This window comes from Herpailurus yagouaroundi, unplaced genomic scaffold (genome assembly GCF_014898765.1).
Source record: "Herpailurus yagouaroundi ecotype Mexico unplaced genomic scaffold, PumYag 180, whole genome shotgun sequence".
Lineage (NCBI taxonomy): Eukaryota > Metazoa > Chordata > Mammalia > Carnivora > Felidae > Herpailurus > Herpailurus yagouaroundi.
Genome location: NW_024412411.1, coordinates 3,710,656 through 3,735,592, shown reverse-complemented (window position 1 = coordinate 3,735,592; position 24,937 = coordinate 3,710,656). Strand labels below are relative to the sequence as shown.

Below are 24,937 nucleotides of genomic sequence, written 5' to 3'. Positions count from 1 at the left end.
GTCGGACGCTTAACCGACTGAGTCACCCAGGCGCCCCTCATCTTGACTTTTCTATTAACCTGTTGTATGATCTTAGACAAGTCATGGGAATTTTTTGGCATTCTTTTCTTCATTCGTAAAGTATAAATTTGGAATAGATTATCACTATGGCTTATAAATTTTAGCTGGTGTAGTTAGTGTTTGGTTTTTGGATAATAGTGACATTATTATAAATAATAGAATTCAGTAAGATATCTAGATACAAAAATAATATGTAAACATTATTAACTTTATTGTGTACAAATACCAGTTGGAAGAGTCCATGCATTCATATAATGACCCACCACCTTATAATGACCCTAGACACACTGACCTCCCTCCAGAATAGACTTCATTTACTGCTGTAATGCCAGCATCTGAAACAGTCCCCGTAACAGCTCAGTAAACATTTCTTGTAAAGGGAGTATCCTCAAGAAATTCTCAAGCTGGTGGGGAAGGCAGACAATTCTCAAGCTAGTGGGGTAAACCATTACAATATACTAGGTTAAGTCTGGTCATAGAAGGAGAGATGCCGAATATTGCAAGTATTACTATTGGATTTTAGATTTTCCATGTTCTGCTTTTGCCCTCTTCAGCTCTGTTAGAACAAGGCAATAAACTGCGTAATGCCATGGTGATTTCTGCAATGAAATCGAGCCCAGATACTAGCATGTTGTTGGATGAAGTTCATCCTCCCATGAAGGAAGATTTCCTCAGAGCCTCAACACAGTAAGTTACAGGGTAAACATGATTCTTAACAGTTCATTTCTTAATTGCTGCTAATGTGTGTTTTTGTTAAGTTATAGACTAAATAATCTTAGAAATGCTCAGCAAATAATTCTTAATGTGGTGGAAAGGAAGCCTAAATAAGGAGTTAAGACACTCAACATCTAGACCTAGCACTGGCATTTGCTAATTTATGTAAATGGATAAATTCTTTTCTCCCTATAAACTGGCATGCTTATATGTATAATGGGGATACTTTCTCCTTCTCTGACAGGAATCAAATTACATTCTAAGGTAGAAAAGGGTTTTGTAAATTGTGAAGTTTTATATATATTTAAGGTAGTTAAGTCTAAAGTGTGTTCAATTTTATATATTGAACCATCTCTATGTACTATCTCTTAGCTCAGTTAATTCTGATTTAGATTTCTCCTCTATGTTAGCCACTCAGAAAGTACTTTTCCATACCATAGAATCAAAGCCTTGTCTAAGAACCAATTTAAAGACCACATAGAAGATCACCTCCTCCCTCCAACTAAGAGTACATTTTGGAAACATGACACAAAAGCTGACACCAGAGCCATACAGCTGCTCTTGGGCAGGTAAGGGCTTTTAACTATCTTTCTTCCTTTTAAATTCTTCCTTCGGGGCACCTGGGTGGCTCAGTCGATTGGGCGGCCGACTTCGGCTCAGGTCATGATCTCGCGGTCCATGGGTTCGAGCCCCGCGTCGGGCTCTGTGCTGACAGCTCAGAGCCTGGACCCTGTTTCAGATTCTGTGTCTCCCTCTCTCTGACCCTCCCCCATTCATGCTTTGTCTCTCTCTCTCTCTCAAAAATAAATAAACGTTAAAAAAAAAATTTTTTTTTTAAATAAATTCTTCCTTCAATTCATTGTGTAGATTGTTAACAGATTTATCTTCTGAAAGCAACACTTCCTTAGTCAATTGACTTCCAGTCAATCTCTTGATTATTTGCATACTAAATAAAAATCACTACTTATTACCTACTAAGTAAAAATCCAGTCTTTAGCCTTTTATTCTTAGCTTCACTTACAGAATGGTCTTCCACCTTTCTATTGTTATCTCCCAGTTCTCTCCCCAATACCACTGTTAGGGTATAATTTTCAAAACTCAGATTTTATTTTTCTATTTATATATATATTTTTAATGTTTATTTTTGGTAAAGAATAAGAGAGAGCACAAGCGGGGAATGGCAGAGAGAGAGAGGAAGACACAGAATCCAAAACAGGTTCCAGGCTCCAAGCTGTCAGCACAGTGCCTGACACGGGGCTCAAACCCATAAACCGCAAGATCATGACCTGAGCTGAAGTTGGACACTCAGCCAACTGAACCACCTAGGCACCCCTCAGAACTCAGATTTTGAACAGATACAGCTTAATTCAGGGTCTTATTGTGCCTCTTATTACCTATGTGGCCAACGTAATTAGGCATGAAAAAAGTAAAAGGGATACAAATTGGAAAGGAAGAAGTAAAACTATCTCTATTCACAGATGACACGATCTGATCTGTACAAAATCCTAAAGAATCCACTAAAAAAATAAAATCAGGAAGATTGCAGAATATAAGATCAATATACAAAATCAGTCGTACTTCTGTCCTTGTAATGAACAATCCAAAAATGAAATTAGGAAACAATTCCATTTATAATAACATTGATAAGAATAAAATACTTACGAATAAATTTAACAAGAGAAGTGCAAAACATAAACTCTGAAAACTGCAAAACATTATCAAAAAAAGTTTTAAAAAATTTAAATAAGTGGAAAAAATTCCCATGTTCATGATTCAGTGCAGTCTTTCTCAGAATTTCAGTTGACTTCTTTGTAGAAATTGACAACCTGATTCTCAACTTCCTATGAAATTGCAGGGGACCCAGAATAGCGAAAACAGTCTTGAAAAAGAAAAAAGTGGGAGGATTCACACTACTTCTCATTTTAAAACTTAGTGCAAAGAAGTAGTAATCAAATCAGTTTGGTACTGACATTAGGGCAGATATATAAATCAAGGGAATAAAAATGAGTTTAGAAATAAACCTGGGTTTATGGTCAGCTAATACTCAACAGGATGTTCAGTCAGTGGGAAATATTCTTTTCAACAAATGCTACTGGGACAACTGGCTAGCCACATGCCAAAAAATGAAGTTGGACCTTTATCTCAAGCCATATTTTTTTTAAAAAATCTCAAAATAGATGAAATAGCTAAATGGAAGAGCTAAAACTATAAAGGTCTTAACAAAAATTGAGGTAAATCTTTATGACCTTGGATTCAGAAAAGGTTTCTTCAATATGACATCAAAATCAAGCAACAAAAAAATAGATAAATCAGACTTAATGAAAAATAAAAGTGTGCTTCAAAGAACATTATTAAGAAAGTGAAAAGATGACAAAATGGAGAAAATATTTTCAAATCTGATAAAGGACTTATATCTAGAATATATAAAGAACTCATACAACTTAATAATTAAAGGGCAAATCATTCAGTTAAAAATATGACCCCCCCCCCCCCACCTCCCCAGGGTGCCTGGGTGGTTCAGTAAGTTAAGCATCCAACTTCAGCTCAGGTCATGATCTCACAGTCCATGGCTTCGAGCCCTGAGTCAGGCTCTGTTCTGACACCTCAGAGCCTGGAGCCTGCTTCAGTTTCTGTGTCTCCCTCTCTCTCTGCCCCTCCTTGACTCACAGTCGGTCTCTTTCTCTCTCTCTGTCTGTCTGTCTCTCTCTCGCAAAAATAAACAAACATTAAACAACACTTTTTTAAATATGAGCAAAGGATCTTAATAGAAATTTCATCCAGAAGATGGTGAAATGGCTAATATACACAAGAAAAGATGCCAACACCATTAGTTGTCAGAGAAATGCATATCAAAATCACAGTGAGATACCATTCATATGCTCTGGGATGGCTAGAATCAAAAAGTCAGATAGTCAGTGTTGGTGAGGATGTGGAGAATTGGGAACCCTCATACACTGCTTACAGCAGTGTAAAATGGTATAGCTACTTTGGAAAATAATCACTTCCTCAAACTGTTAACGTGTAGAGTTACCATTGACCCAGCAATTCAGCTCCTAGGTATACACCCAAGGGAAATGAAAACATAAGTCCATGCAAAAACATGTACATGAATTTGCATAGCAGCATTATTCATAATAGTTAAAAATGTTCATGAGATGATACATAGGGAAGAAAAAAGTGGGGTATTCATAAATTGTAATATTATTTGACCAGAAAATGGAATAAGGTACCGATAACATACTGTAGCTTAGATGAACCTTGAAAACATGCTGAATGAAAGAAGGTTGTCACAAAAGAGAACATATTTTATGAGTCCATTTATATGAAACATACAAAATAGACAAATCTGGAGAAACAAAAAGTAGATTCAGGGGCTTTTTAGGGCTGGGTATGATGGGGGGGTAAGTCATAATAGCTAATGGATACATAGTTTCTCTTTGAGGTGATGAAAATATTTTTAACGTGTGGTGATGGTTCATATCTGTAAATATACTAAAAACTACTGAACTTCTCACTTTAAATGAATGAATTATATGTTATGTGAATTATGTCTAAATGAAACTTTTTTTTAAAAGAATCTAGCATAAGGTCTGAAAAAAGACACATCAAGATATACAATCATGAATTTTCAAAATACTGGGTAAAAGGAGACGATCTTAAAAACTTCTAGAAAGAAAAAAAGAAAGGTCATATAAACAGTATCAGAATTGGAATGACATCAGCTACTCTGGAGAATTGACCAAGATGGTGACATAGGAGGCTTCTGAACTCCTGTTCTCCCATGGACACATTGAATGTAAAGCTACGCACAGAGCAGTTCCCTCTGAAAGAGATCCAGAGACTGAGCAATTCCTACATATTGTATGAATGAGAAAATACCATTGAAATGGGTAGGAAAGGCAGGTGACTGTTTTGTGTAATATACAGAATTCAGTACAAGAAGTCAAGGAAAATGAAGAAACAATATGTAAAGCAAATATGAGTAAATCTGAAGGGATAAATAACAGCAATACAATAATAGCAGAGAACTTTAATACCACATGTTCCACAATGGATAGATCATTCAGACAGAAAACCAATAAGGAAATACTGGACTTAAATGACACAGACCAGATGGAACTAATACACATATATAGAACATTCCATCTAACAGCTGCAAAATACATACTTTTTTCAAGCACACATGGAACATTATCTGTGATCATATATGGGGCCACAGAACAGTTCTTAATATATTTAAAGAGATGAAAATATCAGGCATTCTTTTCTGACCACAATAGTATGAAACTAAAAATCTCAAGAAGAAAACTAGAAAATTTACAAATATGTGGAATTTAAATGACAGGCTCCTGAACAACCAGTGAGTCAAAGAAATCAAAAGGGAAATCAAAGTAACTTGAGACAGGAAATTGGAAACACAAGCAGATCTAAGAGGAAAGTTTATTGTATAAACATGTACATTAAAAAACAAAGTAGGGTGGCTGGGTGGCTCATTCGGTTGAGTCTCTCACTCTTGATTTCAGATTGGGTCATGATCTCATGCTTCTTGAGATGAAGCCCTGAGTCTCATGTTCATGAGATCAATCCCAAGCTTGCTTGGGACTTTCTCCCACTCTCTCTGCCTCTTCCCTATTAATGCATTCATGCACTCTCTCTGTCTCTCTTTCAAAATAAATAAACTTTAAAAAATAAAATAAAAAATGAGAAAGGTCTCAAATAAAATAACTAAATTTATACCTCAAAAAACTAGAGAAAAAACAATCTAAGCCCAAAGTTAGCAGAGGGAAGCAAACAAAGATCAGAGTAGAATATGAAATAGACTACTAAGGCAATATAAAAGATCAATGAAACTAAGAGCTGGGGGCTTTTGAATACATGAACTGGTAGCAGACTGATGCCTTATGATTCCTTATGACTGATGACACAGAAATACAATCATAAGAGACTACCATGAAAACGATATGCCAACAAATTGGAAGATCTACAAGAAATGGGTAAATTCCAGGTTATGGGTATTAATTAAGGAGGGCACTTGTGCCTGGGTAGCTCATTCAGTTAATAAAATGTCCGACTTCAGTTCAGGTCATGGTCTTGTGGTTTGTGGGTTCGAGCCCCACGTCAGAGTCTGTGCTGACAACTCAAGAGTCTGGAGTCTGCTTTGGATCCTATTTCTCCCTCTCTGTCTGCCCCTCCCCTGCTCTCATGCTCTGTCTCTCTCAAAAATAAATAAGCATTAAACAATATTTTTTAAAAAATAAAGGTACTTGTTATGATGAGAACTGGGTGTTATATGTGATGAATCACTAAATTCTTTTTTTTTTTTAATGTTTTTATTCATTTTTGAGAGACAGAGCATGAGGGGGCGCGGAGGGGGATGCAGAGAGAGAGAGGGAGACACAAAATCTGAAGCAAGCTCCAGGCTCTGAGCTGTCAGCACAGAGCCTGACGCGGGGCTCGAACCACAAGATCATGATCTGAGCTGAAATCAGACCCTTAACCGACTGAGCCACCCAGGGCCCCATGAATGACTAAATTCTACTCCTGAAACCAATATTACACTATATGTTAACTAACGAATTTAAATAAAAATTTGAAAAAAAAATGGATACATTTCTGGAAATATGCAACCTACCAAATCTGAATCATAAAGAAACAGAAAACTTGAACAGACTGATTCCAGTAAGGAGATTAACAAAATCTAACCTTAGAGTAAACCAAAACCTCCCAAGAAAAAAAATGTCCAGAACCAGATGGCCCCATTAATGAATTCTACCAAATATTTAAAGAGCTAGTACCAATCCTTCTCAAACTCTACCAAAACACAGAAGAGGAGGGAGCACATCCAAACTCATTTTACAAGGCTAGCAGTACTCTGATACTAAAGCCAGACAAGGGTACTACAAGAAAATAAAAGTATAGGTTTATATCCCTGATGAACAGTTGCAAAAATTCTCGACAAAATAGCAAATTGAATCCAACAGTACATTAAAAGGATTATACAGCATAATCAAGTGGAATTTGTTCCAGGGATACGGGGATGGTTCAACATCCATAGATCAATAAATATGGTATGCCGTATTAACAAAATGAAAGTGAAAATCATATGATCATCCCAGTAAATGCAGAAAGAGCATTTGACAACATTCAACACCCATTCATGATGAAACCTCTCAACAAACTGGGCATAGAAGCAAGGTACGTCAATATAACAAAGGCCGTGAACAACAAGCCCACAGCCAACATCATAGTTAATAATGAAACACTGAATGCTTTTCCTGTAAGATCAGAAACAAAAGATGCCTTCTCACCACTCCAACATGCCTGTTTAATGGGTCATAGACAGTAGAATACATTCAAAGAAATGTTAATTGTAAAAAAGTATTAAAAGGAGAGGACTGCATTCTAAACAGTGGAGATCTTAACTTTAATGGTGTGTGATGCAGGAGGGAAAAAAGCAAGTAACTGAGTGATGGGAACCTCAGTAAATGATTGCTATGTAAGATACCAAAAAGTAGAACTTCAAAAAGGAACAGTGTTCTGGTGCTACAGAGAAGCCATGTGGATTGGGAAGTTGTTAGTTGGGTTTTGGCAGTTAGGAAGTTCTCACCTTTGAGAGAGATTATTAGATTACTATAGATCAGTGGTTCTCAACTGGGGAGCTATTCTCCCCTACTTCCAGCCCCATGAGACATTTGGTGATGTCTGGACACATTTTGGATTATCAAAACTGGGGGAGTACTACAGAGATATGGTGAGTAAAGTTCAGGGATCCAAAATGCACAGAACAGCTCCCGATGACCAAGAATTATCTGACCCATCATATCAGTAGTGCTAAGTTTGAGAAACCCTGCTGTAGATTAAAAAAAGGTGAGGAAAGGAGCAGATATCTATTGAGCATCTGTTTGTTCCAAGAACTATAGGAAAATGATCTAACTTGAAGGTAGTAATTATGTGCTAGTTTGGTGGGGTTTTTTTGTTTTTTTTTTTTTTTTTTTTTTTTTTGGAAATTAAAGAAGAGGTTGGGGCACCTGTCTAGCTCAGTTGGAAGAGCATTTGAATCTTGGTGTTGGGGTCTTCAGTTTGAGGCCCATTTTGAGTGTAGAGATGACTGAAATAAACTTAAAAAAAAGGAGGGAGGGGTAAAATTGTAGCAACTAACATGAATGGGAAGCAAAGTTGAAAGAATTAATAATAAATCAAATGCTTAGCATGTTACCTGGTACATATTAAGTATTTACTAAATATTATTGCTTTTATTATTAATAACCGGTTCATTACCTGCGTGGCTCAGTCAGTTGAGCGTCCGACTTTGGCTCAGGTCATGACCCCACAGTTTGTAAGTTCGAGCCCTGCATTGGGCTCTGTGCTAATAGCTCAGAGCCTGGAGCCTGCTTCCGATTCTGGCTCCCTCTCTCTCTTCCCCTCCTCCACTCACACTCTATCTCTCTAAAAAATAAATAAACGTTAAAAAAATTTTTTTAAGTAAATTCAATAAATCCATTTACAGATGTTCATTCAGTGCTAGTTACTATACGAGAAACAAAAACAAATGAAATATATACATACTTGTATGCTTATATTTCTTATTAATTTACAAACTTTTTGTAAGTAGGGTTTCTGTTTTACTTATTTCTATATCACACATAGAATTAATCTTGCATAATTAACCCAAAATACACATATTTTTGCTTAATGAAAAAAGGCTTGTTGATGAATTCTTCACAAAAACAGCATAAGCATTTAACTCATTAAATTATAGTTGATTCTTTACCTTCTTCTCCCTGTTAGGTCATAAGCAGTGCAAGAATATACAGCAAGTTAGTTAGCCATCTCTGTATCATTCAAGACCTAACAAACACCTTGCCTGGCACATAATAGATGCCCAGAAAAATGTTTGTTAAATAAATGAGATCACAATCAGTGTCAGTAGTGTATTTTTTAAATACTAGCTGTTATCATCCCAGAGGAGGGGGAATACAATATGAAAATACTTATCAGATAGTCCTTCTGTTTAATGTGAGTCTTCTGCTTAACACATTTCTTCTATGTTTAAAACTTAAAAGTTTTTAATTAAAAAAATACAGTTCAACTGAAGCTTCTTTTAAAGTTCTTCTGCTTTGTTTTTCTTATCTCTACAGTGCTGAATTATCCCAAGGTCATTACTGGAATGGGCTAGGCTCTCCTCCAGATTCCCCATCTCCTGGGAGTGATGTGTATTGTAGCAGTGAGCTGAATGACCCTCAGTATGACCAGAGTCTCTTGGAGAGCTTATTTTACACGGTACCTGTAAGTCATTAAACCTGCTGCTTTGGGAATTGAACATGAGTATAATATTATTAGGTGCAGGCATGTTGCCAGACAGAAAGCTATCCATTTTACATATCTCATTTTACAGATGAGGAGACAGGCCTAGTAAAGTTAAGAATTTAGGGGCAACTGGCTGGCTTAGTTGGTAGAGCATGCGACTCTTGATCTCAGAGCTGTGAGTTCAAGCCCCGCGTTGGGTATAGGGCTTAGTTAAAAAAAAAAAAGATGGGGGTGCCCTGGGTGGCTCCGTCAGTTATGCATCCAGCTCTTGATCTCAAGCCCCATGGAACCTACTTAAAAAAAAAAAAAAATCAACCAGATTTAAGAATTTTGTCCAAGGACACATGTTAGAGCCAAGGTTAAAATTCAAGTTTACCCGAGTTCAAAGCCTATGGTTTTAGTATGTGGCTTCCTTAGACCTCTTCTACGGAAGAGCTAATGCAGGCATACCCTCAAAACCAACCTCAACTGGTATCTTTTCAAAATATTCCAGAAACACTTCTACTCACAGGTGTCAAATACCTCTACTGACCCTTAAGACATGACATTCTCAGGGCGCCTGGTGGCTCAGTTAAGCATCTGACTTCACCTCAGGTCATGGTCTCATGGATCGTGGGTTTGAGCCTCATATCGGGCTCTGTGCTGACAGCTCAGAATCTGGAGCCTGCTTTGGATTCTGTGTCTCCCTCCCTCTCTGCCCCTCCCCCACGTATGCTCTGTCTCTCTCAAAAATAAATAAATATTTTAAAAAAAGATAAGACATTCTCTTTTCCAGGTAGTTCTAGCATTTTCAAAGTTCTTTGTTATATCAAGCTATATGTTCTATTCATTGATGTGCCCTCTTTTAGAGTCTATATGTAATAAGTCCAATCCCTGTTCCATAAGTAAACATTTATATTTATGAAGATTGCTGTCATACTCCTGATTGTTCTTTTCTCCAGGTCAAATATAACTGAAAATAGAAGGTAGTTTATATCAGCTCAGTGGTAAGACAAGAGTTACCAAGGTCAGAGGAAACAGGGAGAACTTTAACATGAGATTCTCAGGAAAGGACATTATGCGGATTAGGGGGTTTTAACTGAGACTTGCAAAATAGTGTCTAGAGAAGTAGAGAAAAGATATGAAATGGGAATAGAAAGAATGACCTGTCTAGAGAAGAAATTTGTGCATTGCAAGGGATCTAATTTGAATTGATGAGAAATTTTGTGGGAAAGCCATCATCAATAACGCAGGCTAGCCTATTGCTTTCTGTGACAGCCTTTGAATGTCAGGTGAGGAAATGACATGATCAAGATGGTGGTTTAGTAATGTTAATGTAGGGAGCTAACTTGGGGGAGAATACGTGGAAGCGAACAGGAAACCACAGACTGGAAACCATTGGGTTATTGGAGGTGTGTATTAGAGGGAGAGCTTGAAAGAGAGTGGCAGCAATGGGGCTGGAAAGGAAGAGATGGATTTCAAAGGCATTATAAGTTATTAGGATTTCATGACTTTTTATATTAAAAATCATCACTGATGCTATGTTACTTACGGGATAAGAAGGAAAGGGAATTTATCTTTATTACACATTTTTTAAGGCTTATTTATTTTTTAAAATTTATTTTGAGAAAGATACAGAGAGCAAGGGGGGGAGGGGCAGAGAGAGAGGGAGAGGGAGAGGGAGAGGGAGAGGGAGAGAGAGAGAGAGAGAGAGAGAGAGAGAGAGAGAGAATCCCTAGCAGGCTCCATGCTCAGCACAGAGCCCAACTTGAGGCAGGAACTCACAAACTGCAAGATCATGACCTGAACCAAAATCAAGAGTCGGATGCTTAGCCAGCTGAGCCACCCAGGCACCCCTTTATTATACATTTTTGATGTGGTGGGGAAGTTACAAGTTATCTATTATTTTTGAGTACTGTGCCAAATGTTTTAAATTCATTATTTCTTTTACTAGCCCTATAAGATAGTGTTGTCTTTTACCTATCATGATATAAACGCTTAGAGATGTTAATTACTAGTAATTAAGTGACAGAAATGGAATTCTTACCCTGGTCTATCTGGGGAAAAGCCTGTATTTTTCCCACTAGACCACATCATCTCATAAGCCATAAGCATGGCATTATTATCTGATCTTGACTTACCTCCCTAACCTCATTTCCCACTTTTGCCCTTTACCCTGTAGTCACACTGATTGTCTCATCACTCCTCAGACATTCTAGCTTTTTTTTTTTTTTTATCTCTATTTCTTGCTCATACTGATCCTTCTCCTTTGAATGTTGAAATGCTTCTACACATCTGGTTACTTCTCTTTATTCTTTGAAAATAACTGATCACCTCTCTGAAGAAACCATCCTAGATTTCCCCACACAAAATTTATTACCTGAATGTCCACAGGATCTTGCACATACCTCTATCACAGCCCGTGTTATATGAGACAGTTCTTCATGAGCAAGAACATACCTGCATTTTTTTTTTGTATTACCAGTACACAAAAGCTTGATGAATTTTGAGTACTCAGTACTTAGTGAATAAATAAGTGCATGAATGGCACTAAGTAATCCCCATGCTATTTGAACAAAATAATTTAGAAAAGATTTGTTGATGGAAAGGAGTGAACCAGTAATGCAGTGGAAAAACAAAGGAGTAAGAATGCTCATGTCCTTCCCCAGGTTTGATGGTCTTAATAGTGAATAATATCCACAGCTTAGAATTCAGCATTATTCACCTGTGTTTTTGGTTCCTAAAATTCTTAGTTTTTAAACAATCTAGTTTATATTTACTCTCTTTTCCTTCAGGCTGTTAGACACTTTTAAATTTTGAATGTCTTGTCTATAACCATTTTTAAAAGCTGGCACTTAATAAAGAAAAACCTAAGAATAAAAAGCTTTGTAATTTCCTCTTGAAAAAGTTGTTCTTTTTTCTTGAAGGACATTCTTATCATGCTTATTTAACTATTGTTACCCTTGTCACAGGTCAATACAATATACACCCTGAGATGCTGAAAAAAGTGAGGTGGAGGTGATAAACTTAAAATGACATTGGATCTATTCTGCATTTATATTAACAAAAAAAAATTTTTGTTAATTTGGATTTTTTTTAATTTTTTTTAAATTTAAATTGTCTTCTCTCTTTATTTTGCATTTTATGATAGAGCTGATGAGTAAATTGTGGTAGCTCCTTTTTCTCCAAATAAAATTTAATTACAGGGGGCTTAGCAACTGGTTCCTCCATTAATAGAATTTGTGATATAATAAACAGTTCATCTTAGCAAGATTAAGAGTAGAATGAATTACTAGTAGTATGGAGTGGTGAAAAAAGATTGAGTCTTTGCATTCATATAGGTACATGACATTGTACCATTTTGCCTCAAATTGTGGTAGAAATACAGGCTTTGGAATCTGCCTTTGGTACTAGATGCATAGTCGGCAGTAAATAAGTAATGGTATTATTGAGAATTTGAAAGAAGAATCTGTTTTCATTTATTTTCTTTGAACTGAACTTGTAGGTTATTTTTAAATACCAAGAGAAATGTGGGATTATCTCCCTGGCATTCGTTATCTCTTTAAAAGACTTACATATGTGCAGAGAAGATTTTGATTACTTTTAGAGAAATGTTTTCATTACCAGTTTTTTTTTTTTAGTGCCTCTCTTTTTGCTTCTTCTCCCCCATAGAAATCGGATACCAGCATCAGTGATTTCTTCAGTGAAGACGATATTGTCTCTTCTAGAAAAATGAACCAGTCAGAAGCTCTTGCCATATCTCCCAAGGTTCTGGAGTCAAATGATAAGTTGAAAAAGAGGGCAGCGGGGAAGAAAAATAGGTGAGCCTCTTCATTAATGTTTATCTAGAGGCAAAATCAAAGTCAGATTATTTTCACAAGATGTCTTAAAGTAAGTGACTTGTATTTCCCCAACACTATCATATTGGTTAAGTGAGTTACAATAATTCATTAAGTATTACCATCCTTAAAAGTGTAATAATATATGGGAGCCTAGGTGGCTCAGTCAGTTGAGTGTCCCACTCTTGATTTTGGCTCAGATCATGATCCCAGGGTCGTGGGCTCGAGCCCACATAGGGCTCCATGCTGAGTGTGGAGTCTGCTTGGGATTCTCTCTTTCTCTCTCTCTGCCCTCTCACTGCTTGTGCTCTCTCGCTCTCTCTCTCTCTCTCTCTCTCAAAAGAAAAATTTTTTTAAGTGTAATAATATGAAAAGATGGATACAGTAAAATGGGTAAGGGAGAAAGCAGAATTCTGGGTTAAATGTGTGCTACACTACATTTATGTGGAAAATATATGTAAAGAAAAATGAAAAGGAGTACATTAAAGTGATGATAGTAGTTATGTTAAAGTAGTGGGTACCTGAAGTAATGTCTGTATTCCTTGTAGAAAATCTAATTCTGTCACATCAGTTTTTATACTTGTGTGGAGACAAGCCTTTAGGTTATAAGAATGTTTTTTTGTTTTTGTTTTTTGAGAGAGAGAATGTGAGCAGGAGAGGGGCAGAGAGAGTAGGGGACAGGATCTGAAGCAGGCTCTGTGCTAACAGCAGCGAGCCTGATGTGGGGCTCAAACTCACAAACTGGGAGATCATGACCTGAGCTGAAGTCGGATGCTCAACCAACTGAGCCACCCAGGTGCCCGGATTACAAGAATGTTTTTTAACATTTTTTGAAATTTCTTTCACTGTGGATTAGGACCAGAATTCTGGTGATTGAAGTCATTTCTCAATCCTCAATAACTTGTGAATTAAGATACTTGCTGCCCTTCTTCTTTCATTTTCTTGCCTATCAAACTAGATTATTTCATGTTGGGCCTCGGACTATCTGTTTCACTGTCTATATTAACTCCTTGCAGAAATTTGGTTGAACAGCAGATATCAGAAACTCCAGAAGATGCCCGAGTGATGACACTAAGTGTGGATAGACTGGCCCTTTTGGGTAGAACACATTCCGTCAGAATTATCATCGAAACAATGAAGGTCCCTCCAGATAGTCCTCAGATGACCTCTGGCAAAAAAAGCTTTTCTGGGAGACCACCTAACGTGACAGCAACAACAAAGCGGTACGTCTCTAATATGGAAGAGCTAAATTTGACATTTCTGCAAAGTGTATCTGATGATAATGATAAATAATTGTATAACATTTTATGATTTATAAAGTGCTTTCATATGAATCATTCAGTCAACAAAAATATAACAAATTCCTCACTAGGTTTTGGGCATGATATTAGGTGAGCATGAGAATAAAGGCAACTAAGACCCTGACTCTGTTGTTACATACTTTATAGTCAGAAAAGAAACACATTTAAATGGCTATCTATATAACACAGGAATATAGGAGCCAAAATAGGTGTGTTATATTTAAAGTGCTGTAGAAAATTTGTAGACTTACTGTGGTGATCATTTTCCAACATATACAAAAGTCAAATCATTATGCTATATGCCTGAAACTAATACAATGTTATACATCAATTATGTGTCAGTAATAGAGAGAGAGAGAGCACAAACTATGGGAGCACAGGAAGTTCTGCCTGAAAGGACTAGTTGAAGGCTTTGAAGAGAAGAGATAGGGCCTCTGAGGATCTGAGGTGCTGAAAATAGGACCTTGAAAGATATGTAGGATTGATCAGACAGTAAATACGTTTGTTATTTGGTTTATGTTTTAATCACCTTTTTTGGTTTTGATTTTTAGCACCTTCTTTGTGGAATATCACTTTCCTGTGGGCTTTTCTAAAGGTGGATTGGGAAAAACAGCTTTGATCACTGAGGTCGTTCGACTTGCCTCCAGTAAAATTAGAGATGGAAGTAAGAGACTGGTTTTCTGCTCCTTAGACATTTTGGCTGTGGAAGAATTTTTCAATCCCTAAATACTCATCTGACTTTTATAGTACCGTAAAATCTTAGAAAGTATTTTGAGATGAATCTACTCTAATTCCTTTATTTTATAAGTGAGAAAACTGGCCTAGAGGTGCTAGGACTCTTCTGATTCAAGTCAGGAAGTCAGTAACATACCTGAGACTAGAATGCAGAACTCCTGATGCTTAGAGCATGTTTGTTCAACTATTGCCATTTTTCTTCTATTTTTTATTAAAAAAAATTTTTTTTAATGTTTATTTATTTTTGAGGGAGAGAGAGACAGACAGAGTGCAAACAGGGGAGAGGCAGAGAGAGAGGAAGACACAGAATCAGAAGCAGGCTCCAGGCTCCGAGCTGTCAGCACAGAGCCTGACACAGGGCTCAAACCCGTGAACCACAAGATCATGACCTGAGCCAAAGTTGGATGCTTAACTGACTGAGCCACCCAAGCACCCCTCTTTTATTCTTCTTTTTAAAGCAGCTTTATCAAGATACAATCACATACTATACAGTTTAACTATTTGAAGTGTTCATTGAACCCACTGAAGAATTCAATCATTTTTATTATATTCGAAGTGTTGTGTAATCATCATGATCTAATTTAGAACATTTTCATCACTTCAAAAGAAATTCCTTACTCATTAGCATTCATTCCTCATTTTCCTGTCTCCACCCACACCTGCACTAAGCAACCCCTAATCTATTTTTTGTCTATGATTTTACTCTGGGCATTTCATATAAATGGAATCATACAATATGTGATTTTTGTAACTGGCTTCTTTGACTTACCATGATATTTTCAAATTTGCTCTATGTTATGGCATGTTTCAGTACTTTGCTCCTTTTTATGGCTATATAATATTTACTTGTATGGCTATACCACATTTGTTTATCCATTCATCAGCTGATGGGCATTTGGGTTGTTTCTGCTTTTTTGGCTATTGTGGATAATGCTTATGAACATTAGTGTACATGTTTTTGTGTAGACATACGCTTTCATTTCCCTTGGGTGTATACCTAACAGTGGAATTGCTGAGTCATATGATAACTGTATGTTTTAACTTTTTGAAGAACTGCCAGTTTTCAACAGCTGCTCCACCATTTTACATTCTCAGCAACTATGTGTGGAGGGCTCTAGTTCTCCACATCTTCCCCAAAACTTGTTGTCTTTCATTATTTTTTATTTTAACCATTTTAGGGATTATGAAGTACTATCTCACTGTGGGGTTTTGGTTTGTTTGTTTGGTTGGTTGGTTTTTTAATTAAAAAAAAAAAACTTATTGAGAGAGAGAGAGAGAGAGAGAGAGAGAGAGAGAATCCTAAGCAGACTCTGTGCTGTCAACACAGAGCCCAACGCAGGGCACAATCCCACGAACTGTGAGAACATGACCTGAGCTGAAATCAAGAGTCAGACACTTAACTGACTGAGCCACCCAGGTGCCCTTGCCTGGGGTTTTGATTTGTATTACCCTATGATTAATGATGTTGAGTATGTTTTCATGTGTTTACTGTCCATTTGTATATCTTGGAGAAATGTTGCAGTCCTTTGGCCATTTTTAAGTTTTTGTTACTGGGTTGTAAGAATTCTTTATACATTCTGGATATAGGACCCTTATGAGAGCTATGATTTTCAAATATCTTCTCCCATTAACAGGCTGTCCTTTCACTTTCTAAAAAGTATCACTTATAGCACAAAAGTTTTAAATTTTGCTGTAGTCCAGTTTAGTTTTTCTTTTGTTGTGTGCACTTTTGGTATTGTCTTTTTTTTTTTCTATTTTAAGTATTTTTACAAAAAGGTAAAAGGCTTAAAAGGGTACTATACTAAACATTTATGTTCCTGTCATCCAAAGTTATATAACTTTCTAACAGATTTTGTGAATATCTTTGCCTTGGTTATTCAATTTAATCCATGAACTGTTCATCAGTGTGGAATTCTTTCTCTGGGAGCTAATTTGAGAAGTAAGAGATATGATCCTAATTCTCCTATACATTCAAGTGACTTTCCTATATGGCATGGTAACATTGGATTTTTAAATTTTTATTTTGTTTCATTTATTTATTTTTAATGTTTATTTATTTATTTTGAAAGAGAAAGATAGCATGAGCAGGGGAGGGGCAGAGAGAGAGGGAGAGAGGGAGAGAGAGAGAGAGAGATAACGAACGAACCCCAAGCAGGCTCCAGGCTGTCAGCACAGAGCCCAACATGGGCTTGAACTCAAGAATCATGAGATAATGACCTAAACTGAAATTGAGATTCAGACACTTAACTGGCTAAGCCATCCAGGTGCCCCTATTTATTATTTTAACTAGATATAATCCATTTACTTGGTTCAAAATCTTTGTAGGCAGTGTTGTAAATTTTATATTATTACTAAGATATTTTATGCATATGTAAGCAAATATGTTTATCCTTTCTCGCCCTATTTTTACCCAAGTATTAGCATACTATATGCATTGTTCTGCACCTTGTCTTTAACAGTGTATCTTAGTAATTTTTTCATTAGTCCTTTCTGAGTCATAATATTCCATTGTATGCATATGCCATAATTTAAACACCCTTTATTGTGAGGTACCTGGGTGGCTCAGTCACTTGAGCATCCAACTTCAGCTCAGGTCATAACCTCATGGTTCGTGGGTTTGAGCCCTGTATCAGGCTCTCTGCTGTCAGCGCAGATCTCACTTTGGATCCTTTGTCCCATCTCTCTCTCTGTACCTCCCCCATTTGCACTCTCTCAAAAATAAATAAACATAAAAAAATAAACATGTCTTGATTAATATATCAATATTTAAGTTATTTCAATCTTACTGTTAAAAATGGTACCTCAGTAGAATAATTTTGTACATGCATCATTTCTCATTTGATGTGAGTATATCCAGCACAAACATTAAAAATACTTATTTAACTCTTAAAAACAGCACTTAAAGTAATTTAATATATTTTTACTAGGATGTGTTGGTGTTACTTTCCCCATCACCTTAAAGGAAGAATTAGGGCATTTAAAATTTTTCATATGTTTACTTCTGGCTGAACGCTTAAATTATTGACAGCAACAGAAGCTGTTATGGAGGTTTGTTCAGAGCATTCAGGAATGCCTAATTGATCCTGCTGGTTGAAAGTATGTTTGAGGAGCTTTAATATGCTTAAAACTTATCAAACCCCTATATGCAGAGAAAAATGTTGGATCATTTTCTCAGGTCTTCGCTTCTATCTCCATCTACCTGTGTCACATCTGGTGATTTTCTTAAAATTTCTCTGAGCCTCAGTTTCCCCATCTATAAAATTGAGATACAGCAAGGGCACATGAGTTTCAGTTAATGTAGTACCTGCAAAGCAAGGACACAAGGGATTGATAGACAGTCAAATGGGATAATGAATAGAAAAGCATTAATCTCTAAAATAGTATGTAACAAATAGTAGCTCACGTTTACGGGGCACTAAACTACATGCCAAGAATTCAACTCAGTGTTTTATATACATTAACCATTTAACTGATTTTCATAAAAAAAAACAAAACAAAACAAAACTCAGTCCTTTATGACTGTCTCACTCATAAATTAAAACACAAACACACAACAACAATCAAGTATCTTGTCTAAGATCATACAACTGGCTTATTGGTGAACTAGAATTTGAACCTAGAACATTCTGTATTCCAAGCTCTGTGCTCTTAGTCTGTATTGCTTTTCAATTATTAGTATCATTATTGTTGGCCGGTAGTTGAGTTTTCCCCATGTCCTTCTGTAAAAGATCATATTGGAAGTGTGGAATAAGCATCAAGCCAGGAATTAGAAGACAGAATTCTAGTTCTGTTTATACCACACACTAATCGTATGACCTTAGGCAAATCACTTTTTTCATTTGTGGGCCTCTCTTAACAGTAACATGGATTGGACTAGGTATTTTCAAGATAACCTTCCAACTCTTATTTTCCACCCTTCCAGCTCTTAAAAAATAACTTCTCTGGGACATTGTTTAGCAATTTATTTACGTGATTTCTTTTTCCATTGTTACCTAACTCGCTTTTTATGGTGGTGAAAACAAAGACACAAGCTTTAGAAACAGTTAAGATAATATAGTGCTAAAAATGTACCTAGATGGTGAGGAAAAATCTACAATTTTGTTTGTACAAAAAAGACTTTTTGGTATCCACAGTGCTTTTTCATCTATTACCTCAGTCCTTTCAGCACACTGATGAGCTATGGGTGTTGTCTTACTTCCCTTCTCCTGGTAGGAAAATCGGGGAAACTGGTCTCTTGGGTGTGGGTTTCCTGGGTCCAGACCTTTTGTTTACAGTTCCTGTGTGGATCCAGATTAGAAGACCCAGATCCTGTTTATGAGTACCAAGAGAAGTATACAGAGTCAAGAATTAAGATGGCAAAGATGAGGGACGCCTGAGTGGCTCAGTTGGTCAAGCATCTGACTTTTTATTTTGGCTTAGGATCATAGTGCTGAGATCTGTGCTGACAGTGCTGAGCCTGCTTGGGATTCTGTCTCTCTTCCCCTCCCCAACTCGCACATGTGTGCACTCTCTCTCAAAATAAATAACTTAAAAAAAATTTTTTTTCTTGGGGCATCTGGGTGGCTCAGTCAGTTAATCCTCTGACTTCGGCTCAGGTCGTGATCTCTTGGTTTGTGAGTTTGAGCCCCACATCGGGCTCTGTGCTGACAGCTCAGAGCCTGGAGCCTAATTCAGATTCTGTGTCTCCCCCTTCTCTCTGTTCCTCCCATGCTCATGCTCTGCCTCTTTCTGTTTCTAAATAATAAATAAATGTTAAAAAATAAACGTTTTATTTTTAAAAAGTTTTTAAGAACATAGAAAAAATAAAGTTAAAAAAATGATGGCAAAGATGAATAAAATTGATCAGTAGACCAAAATGAGCAGTTTGAATGAATACCAGAGGTAGCAAGTCTCTCTGTAACTGGGCCTTGTGAAGGTTTTCCACATCCATTTTAAGAGTATAGAAGTGAATGAACAGGAAGATCATTTTACAGGTGGTAAATTGTGGTTGAGGTGGTCACTAGCAAGTAACAGAACTGGAGCTGGAACTTACATTCTTTGATTCTAATCCCAGATTCCTTTTTTTTTTTTTAAATCTGTTAAAGCCCCATAGCAGTGAGCACAAACTCAAATACTACATTATCCCATTTACACTTGTTATTACAGCAGAAACCCCTTCCCTTCCATCTAAGAGACAGCTTTACCCTGCCTAACAACACTGCCAAGTAACATCAGTACCTGGCACCCTGTGTGAATATGATAGTAGGAGTCCCCTCCCCTAGTCTTCAGCCAGAAACTAAACTCATTTTTGTTGTTACACTTTTTGATTCAGTTCTCTTCATTTATCCCTCATTGTCCCACCTCCAGCCCACCCCCTTCTTTTGTTATACTGCTTACCAACTTGTCTTTTAAAAACAATAAACCATATTACCTTACACCCAGTGAAGATCTCTTTTTTTCGCATCCTGTGCTCATGTGCTTGACATGAATTTCTCATAGCAAAACTAGAGCAACATAGCACTGCTTATCTTCCATGTGTCATACCTAGGGTTTTCTCTTTGTATCTGCTCCTTAAATCCCTATAACACTAACACCTTTAGGAAATTACACGGACTAGATTTCTAGAGATTTTAGATCAAAAAGGAGGTGGGTGGGTGGTGTCAAAGCATGGATTGATGATGGCTCTAGTTGGTAGCCTGACATGTGCTTATGTGTTTGATTCTCCTTACAGTGGTGAAATTCCAGCAGCGATCTGTGTTTCCAGTACAGTTTGGTGGCCCAATGATAGAACACTGGTGGAATTCCAACCTCACTTTCCAAATTTACACAAAGAAAACCCCACAGAAAAAGGTATCTCAAGTCTTTTTAACCTTTGCCTTACCATTTATACTAAGGAATTAGAGCATACTTAAAATTATATTCCTACCTAAACTAGGAATTTCTCCAGGCTCAAACGGCACTAATAACTTATTTCTAATTTCTGTTTACTATTTGTTATAAGTCAGATATGCTAAAAGCACTACACGAACACACTATCAAATTTAATCATTACAACTCTGTGAATTAGGTACATTATTATCTTTATTTTACAGACAAACTGAGATTTAGTGAAGTTTAGTAACTTGTCTAAGATCACACAAGCTAATAAAAGACAAAGCCAGGCAGAACTCCATCTCAAGTTTTCTGACTTCAGATCCTAAGTTCTTAACCTTTTTACTGTATTCCCTGCTTACAGAGAGGTGACTACTTAGATTGATATAGGTTATTAGCCTTAATTTAAGACTCTATTTCCTATTTCCAGGCAGAATATGTAGAGATCCAAGAAAATACAATGTGGATAGCAGTTTTGACCAGCTTATTCCAAGTTTATCAAATGCACTTGCAGTTGGCACAACATAAATCAATAAACTATGTCATGAACAGTTTTTTGTTAAACAGTAGCCTTTTTAATCTTTGACCTCTTCTTTGGTATGGATCGCATGAGGAATATAGCTTGAGGTTTTTTTGTTTTTTCAGAGGATATAAATAATACAAGATAATTCTACAACCTCAAGACAACCTCTGTAAACATTTCAGTATATTTACATTGAATCATCTAGCTAATGACTTCTTTCTAATAAGAGAATTATACATGTGTTTTGCAGAGAACTTGAAAAAATATTTTTGAAAAGCAAAAATTGTCTATAATCCCATCGCCAAGAAATAACTATTGTTAATATTTGTTTTCCCTTTGCTTTTTCCAAATGAATACAATACATGTGTAAATCTTTGGCAGTATTAGGATAACTTTGTATACAGCGTTTATCCTACTTTTTAAAAAGTTTAACATTATCTTTATAAATATTTGAAGATTTACTATATATAACTTAATACCCTATTTTACCAAGCATCAAAACAGATATTGGTCATATTATTTCAGACTTTTTGTAAACATCATTTTAATGGCTACATATTATTGCATTGTAGCAGTATGGTCTATAATTAATAATTCCTGATTATTGGACCTCTAGTTCTAATTGTTAATTTTTAAGACATTTAAATATTTAAGATATATTTGTGTGTAAGTTTTTTATGTGTTTCTTATTTCTTTAGTATAAATTCCCAGAAGCAATTACTAAGCTAAAGAGTATATTTTTTAATTTTTTTTTTTAATGCTTATTTTTGAGACAGAGGGAGACAGAGAGCGAGTGGGGGAGGGGCAGAGAGAGAGGGAGACACAGAATCTGAAACAGGCCCTGGGCTGTGAGCTGTCACCACAGAGCCTGATGCGGGGCTTGAACCCACGAACCGTGAGATCATGACCTGAGCTGAAGTCAGACACTTAACTGACTTAGCCACCCAGGCACCCCAAAAGAGTAAATTTTTAAGGGGCACCTGAGTGGTTCAGTCGGTTGAGCATGTCTGACTTTTGATTTTGGCTCAGGTCACGATCTCCCAGTTCATGAGATTGAGCCCCACATTAGTCTCTGAGCTGACAGTGCAGAGCCTGCTTGGGGTTCTCTCTCTCCCTCTCTCTCTGCTCCTCCCTCCCCCCAAAATAAGTAAATAAATAAACTTTAAAAAAAAAGGAGTGAATATTTTTATTGCCAAATTTGCAGTCCAGAAGTATGTTGCCAGTTTGTATTCCCAGCTTCACACATACGATAGCCTCTGTTTTTCCATAACCTTGATAGCATGAGATATATTAAGTTTTGTAATTTTACTAGCTTAATGGCAAAAATTTGTATCATCTAAATTTTATTTTTTTATTTTTATTAGTGAAGTTGAAAACTTTTTGTAAAGCATTAACTCTTAAAAAAAATAATCTTCCAAACTCTTGGTGACTTATGAAACTCTCTATAATCTTCCAGGGAGAAGTAATAAAACCCAGAATGGGGACCAAAATATGACAGAATATAGATTCCCACTTAAAGTTGCCTTTGCCAAATAGTTAAGCTATTTACTTCATAAAGCATGGGTTCTCTTCTAAGCTGTCCTATGTTGTCACTTCAGTTAAAATCTCCCGTGGCTTGTCTTTAGTTAACCTGAATTTTTTCTTTCCTTCTCTCAGCCAGAAGTCATTGGATCTGCATCAATGCCTTTACGAAGTGTCATTCAGTCTGAGTTGCTTTCTTTCAGTAACCATCTTCCAGTGCGACAGGAAAATGGTCAGACTCCACTTGGCCCCCTTAAGGTACATAGATATACATTCAGGTAGTCAGGTATTTACAGAGCATCCATCACTGGCTAGCATGAATAAGAAAATCAGGGCCTCTCCTCTTGCACTTTTGTTAAAATAGGGCACCAGACCAGAAGTAGACCCACAAACGTAGGGCCAACTAATTTTTGACAAAGCAGGAAAGAACCATCCAATGGAAAAAAGACAGTCTTTTTAATAAATAGTGCTGGGAGAACTGGACAGCAACATGCAGAAGAATGAAACTAGACCACTTTCTCACACCATTCACAAAAATAAACTCAAAATGGATAAAGGACCTGAATGTGAGACAGGAAACCATCAAAACCTTAGAGGAGAAAGCAGGAAAAGACCTCTCTGACCTCAGCCGTAGCAATCTCTTACTCGACACATCCCCAAAGACAAGGGAATTAAAAGCAAAAGTGAATTACTGGGACCTTATGAAGATAAAAAGCTTCTGCACAGCAAAGGAAACAACCAACAAAACTAAAAGGCAACCAACGGAATGGGAAAAGATATTTGCAAATGACATATAGGACAACGGGCTAGTATCCAAAATCTATAAAGAGCTCACCAAACTCCACACCCGAAAAACAAATAATCCAGCGAAGAAATGGGCAGAAAACATGAATAGACACTTCTCTAAAGAAGACATCTGGATGGCCAACAGGCACATGGAAAGATGCTCAATGTCGCTCCTCATCAGGGAAATACAAATCAAAACCACACTCAGGTATCACCTCACGCCAGTCAGAGTGGCCAAAATGAACAAATCAGGAGACTATAGATGCTGGCGAGGATGTGGAGAAATGGGAACCCTCTTGCACTGTTGGTGGGAATGCAAATTGGTGCAGCCACTCTGGAAAACAGTGTGGAGGTTCCTCAAAAAATTAAAAATAGACCTACCCTATGACCCAGCAATAGCACTGCTAGGAATTTACCCAAGGGATACAGGAGTACTGCTGCATAGGGGCACTTGTACCCCAATGTTTATAGCAGCACTCTCAACAATAGCCAAATTATGGAAAGAGCCTAAATGTCCATCAACTGATGAATGGATAAAGAAATTGTGGTTTATATACACAATGGAGTACTACGTGGCAATGAGAAAGAATGAAATATGGCCCTTTGTAGCAACGTGGATGAAACTGGAGAGTGTGATGCTAAGTGAAATAAGCCATACAGGGAAAGACAGATACCATATGTTTTCACTCTTATGTGGATCCTGAGAAACTTAACAGAAACCCATGGGGGAGGGGAAGGAAAAAGAAAAAGAGGTTAGAGTGGGAGAGAGCCAAAGCATAAGAGACTCTTAAAAACTGAGAACAAACTGAGGGTTGATGGGGGGTGGGAGGGACGGGAGGGTGGGTAATGTGTATTGAGGAGGGCACCTTTTGGGATGAGTGCTGGGTGTTGTATGGAAACCCATTTGACAATAAATTTCATATGTTGAAAAAAAAATAGGGCAGCAGAATTACTGTGAAGAAAATAAACAGTATGATATAATAGTGAATACCTGGGAGGAAATAGACGATGGTGGTCAGAGAAGGTCTCTCCAAGAAAGTAGCATTTTAGGTATGATATGAAGAAGGAGAAGAGGCCACCAAGTAAAAAGCAGAGGAAAGATCATTCCAGAGAAAGGGAATAACACAGGCAAAGGCCGTAAAGCAAGAATGTTGCCATATAATAGTGAGCCAAGAAGGAGAATGGTAGAGAGTAAGATTGGACAGGCACTCAGTAGCCATATCATTCAGAGTTTTGTAGGTCAGCATAAAGAGTGTAGATTTTATCGTAAGAGCCACGAAAGGACTTTGAAGTATGAGAAAAACATCTGATTGACTTTTTTT

At 36.9% G+C, this 24,937-nt stretch overlaps 1 protein-coding gene across 7 annotated transcripts in view; it reads left to right on the top strand.

Moving 5' to 3' along the window:
* Nucleotides 1–24,937, top strand: part of C2CD3 (C2 domain containing 3 centriole elongation regulator) — a 148,274-nt gene that overhangs the window by 29,428 nt on the left and 93,909 nt on the right. For 4 of the 7 annotated variants that reach the window (XM_040489302.1, XM_040489296.1, XM_040489301.1 and 1 more), the window contains 8 exons: nt 615–747; nt 1,167–1,343; nt 8,913–9,060; nt 12,733–12,881; nt 13,916–14,122; nt 14,752–14,864; nt 20,646–20,764; nt 22,965–23,087. In XM_040489302.1, the coding sequence (XP_040345236.1) occupies nt 615–747; nt 1,167–1,343; nt 8,913–9,060; nt 12,733–12,881; nt 13,916–14,122; nt 14,752–14,864; nt 20,646–20,764; nt 22,965–23,087 (1,169 nt within the window). The remainder of the gene's footprint in view (nt 1–614; nt 748–1,166; nt 1,344–8,912; nt 9,061–12,732; nt 12,882–13,915; nt 14,123–14,751; nt 14,865–20,645; nt 20,765–22,964; nt 23,088–24,937) is intronic. The other 3 variants (XM_040489298.1, XM_040489297.1, XM_040489300.1) reach the window with 3 other exon arrangements.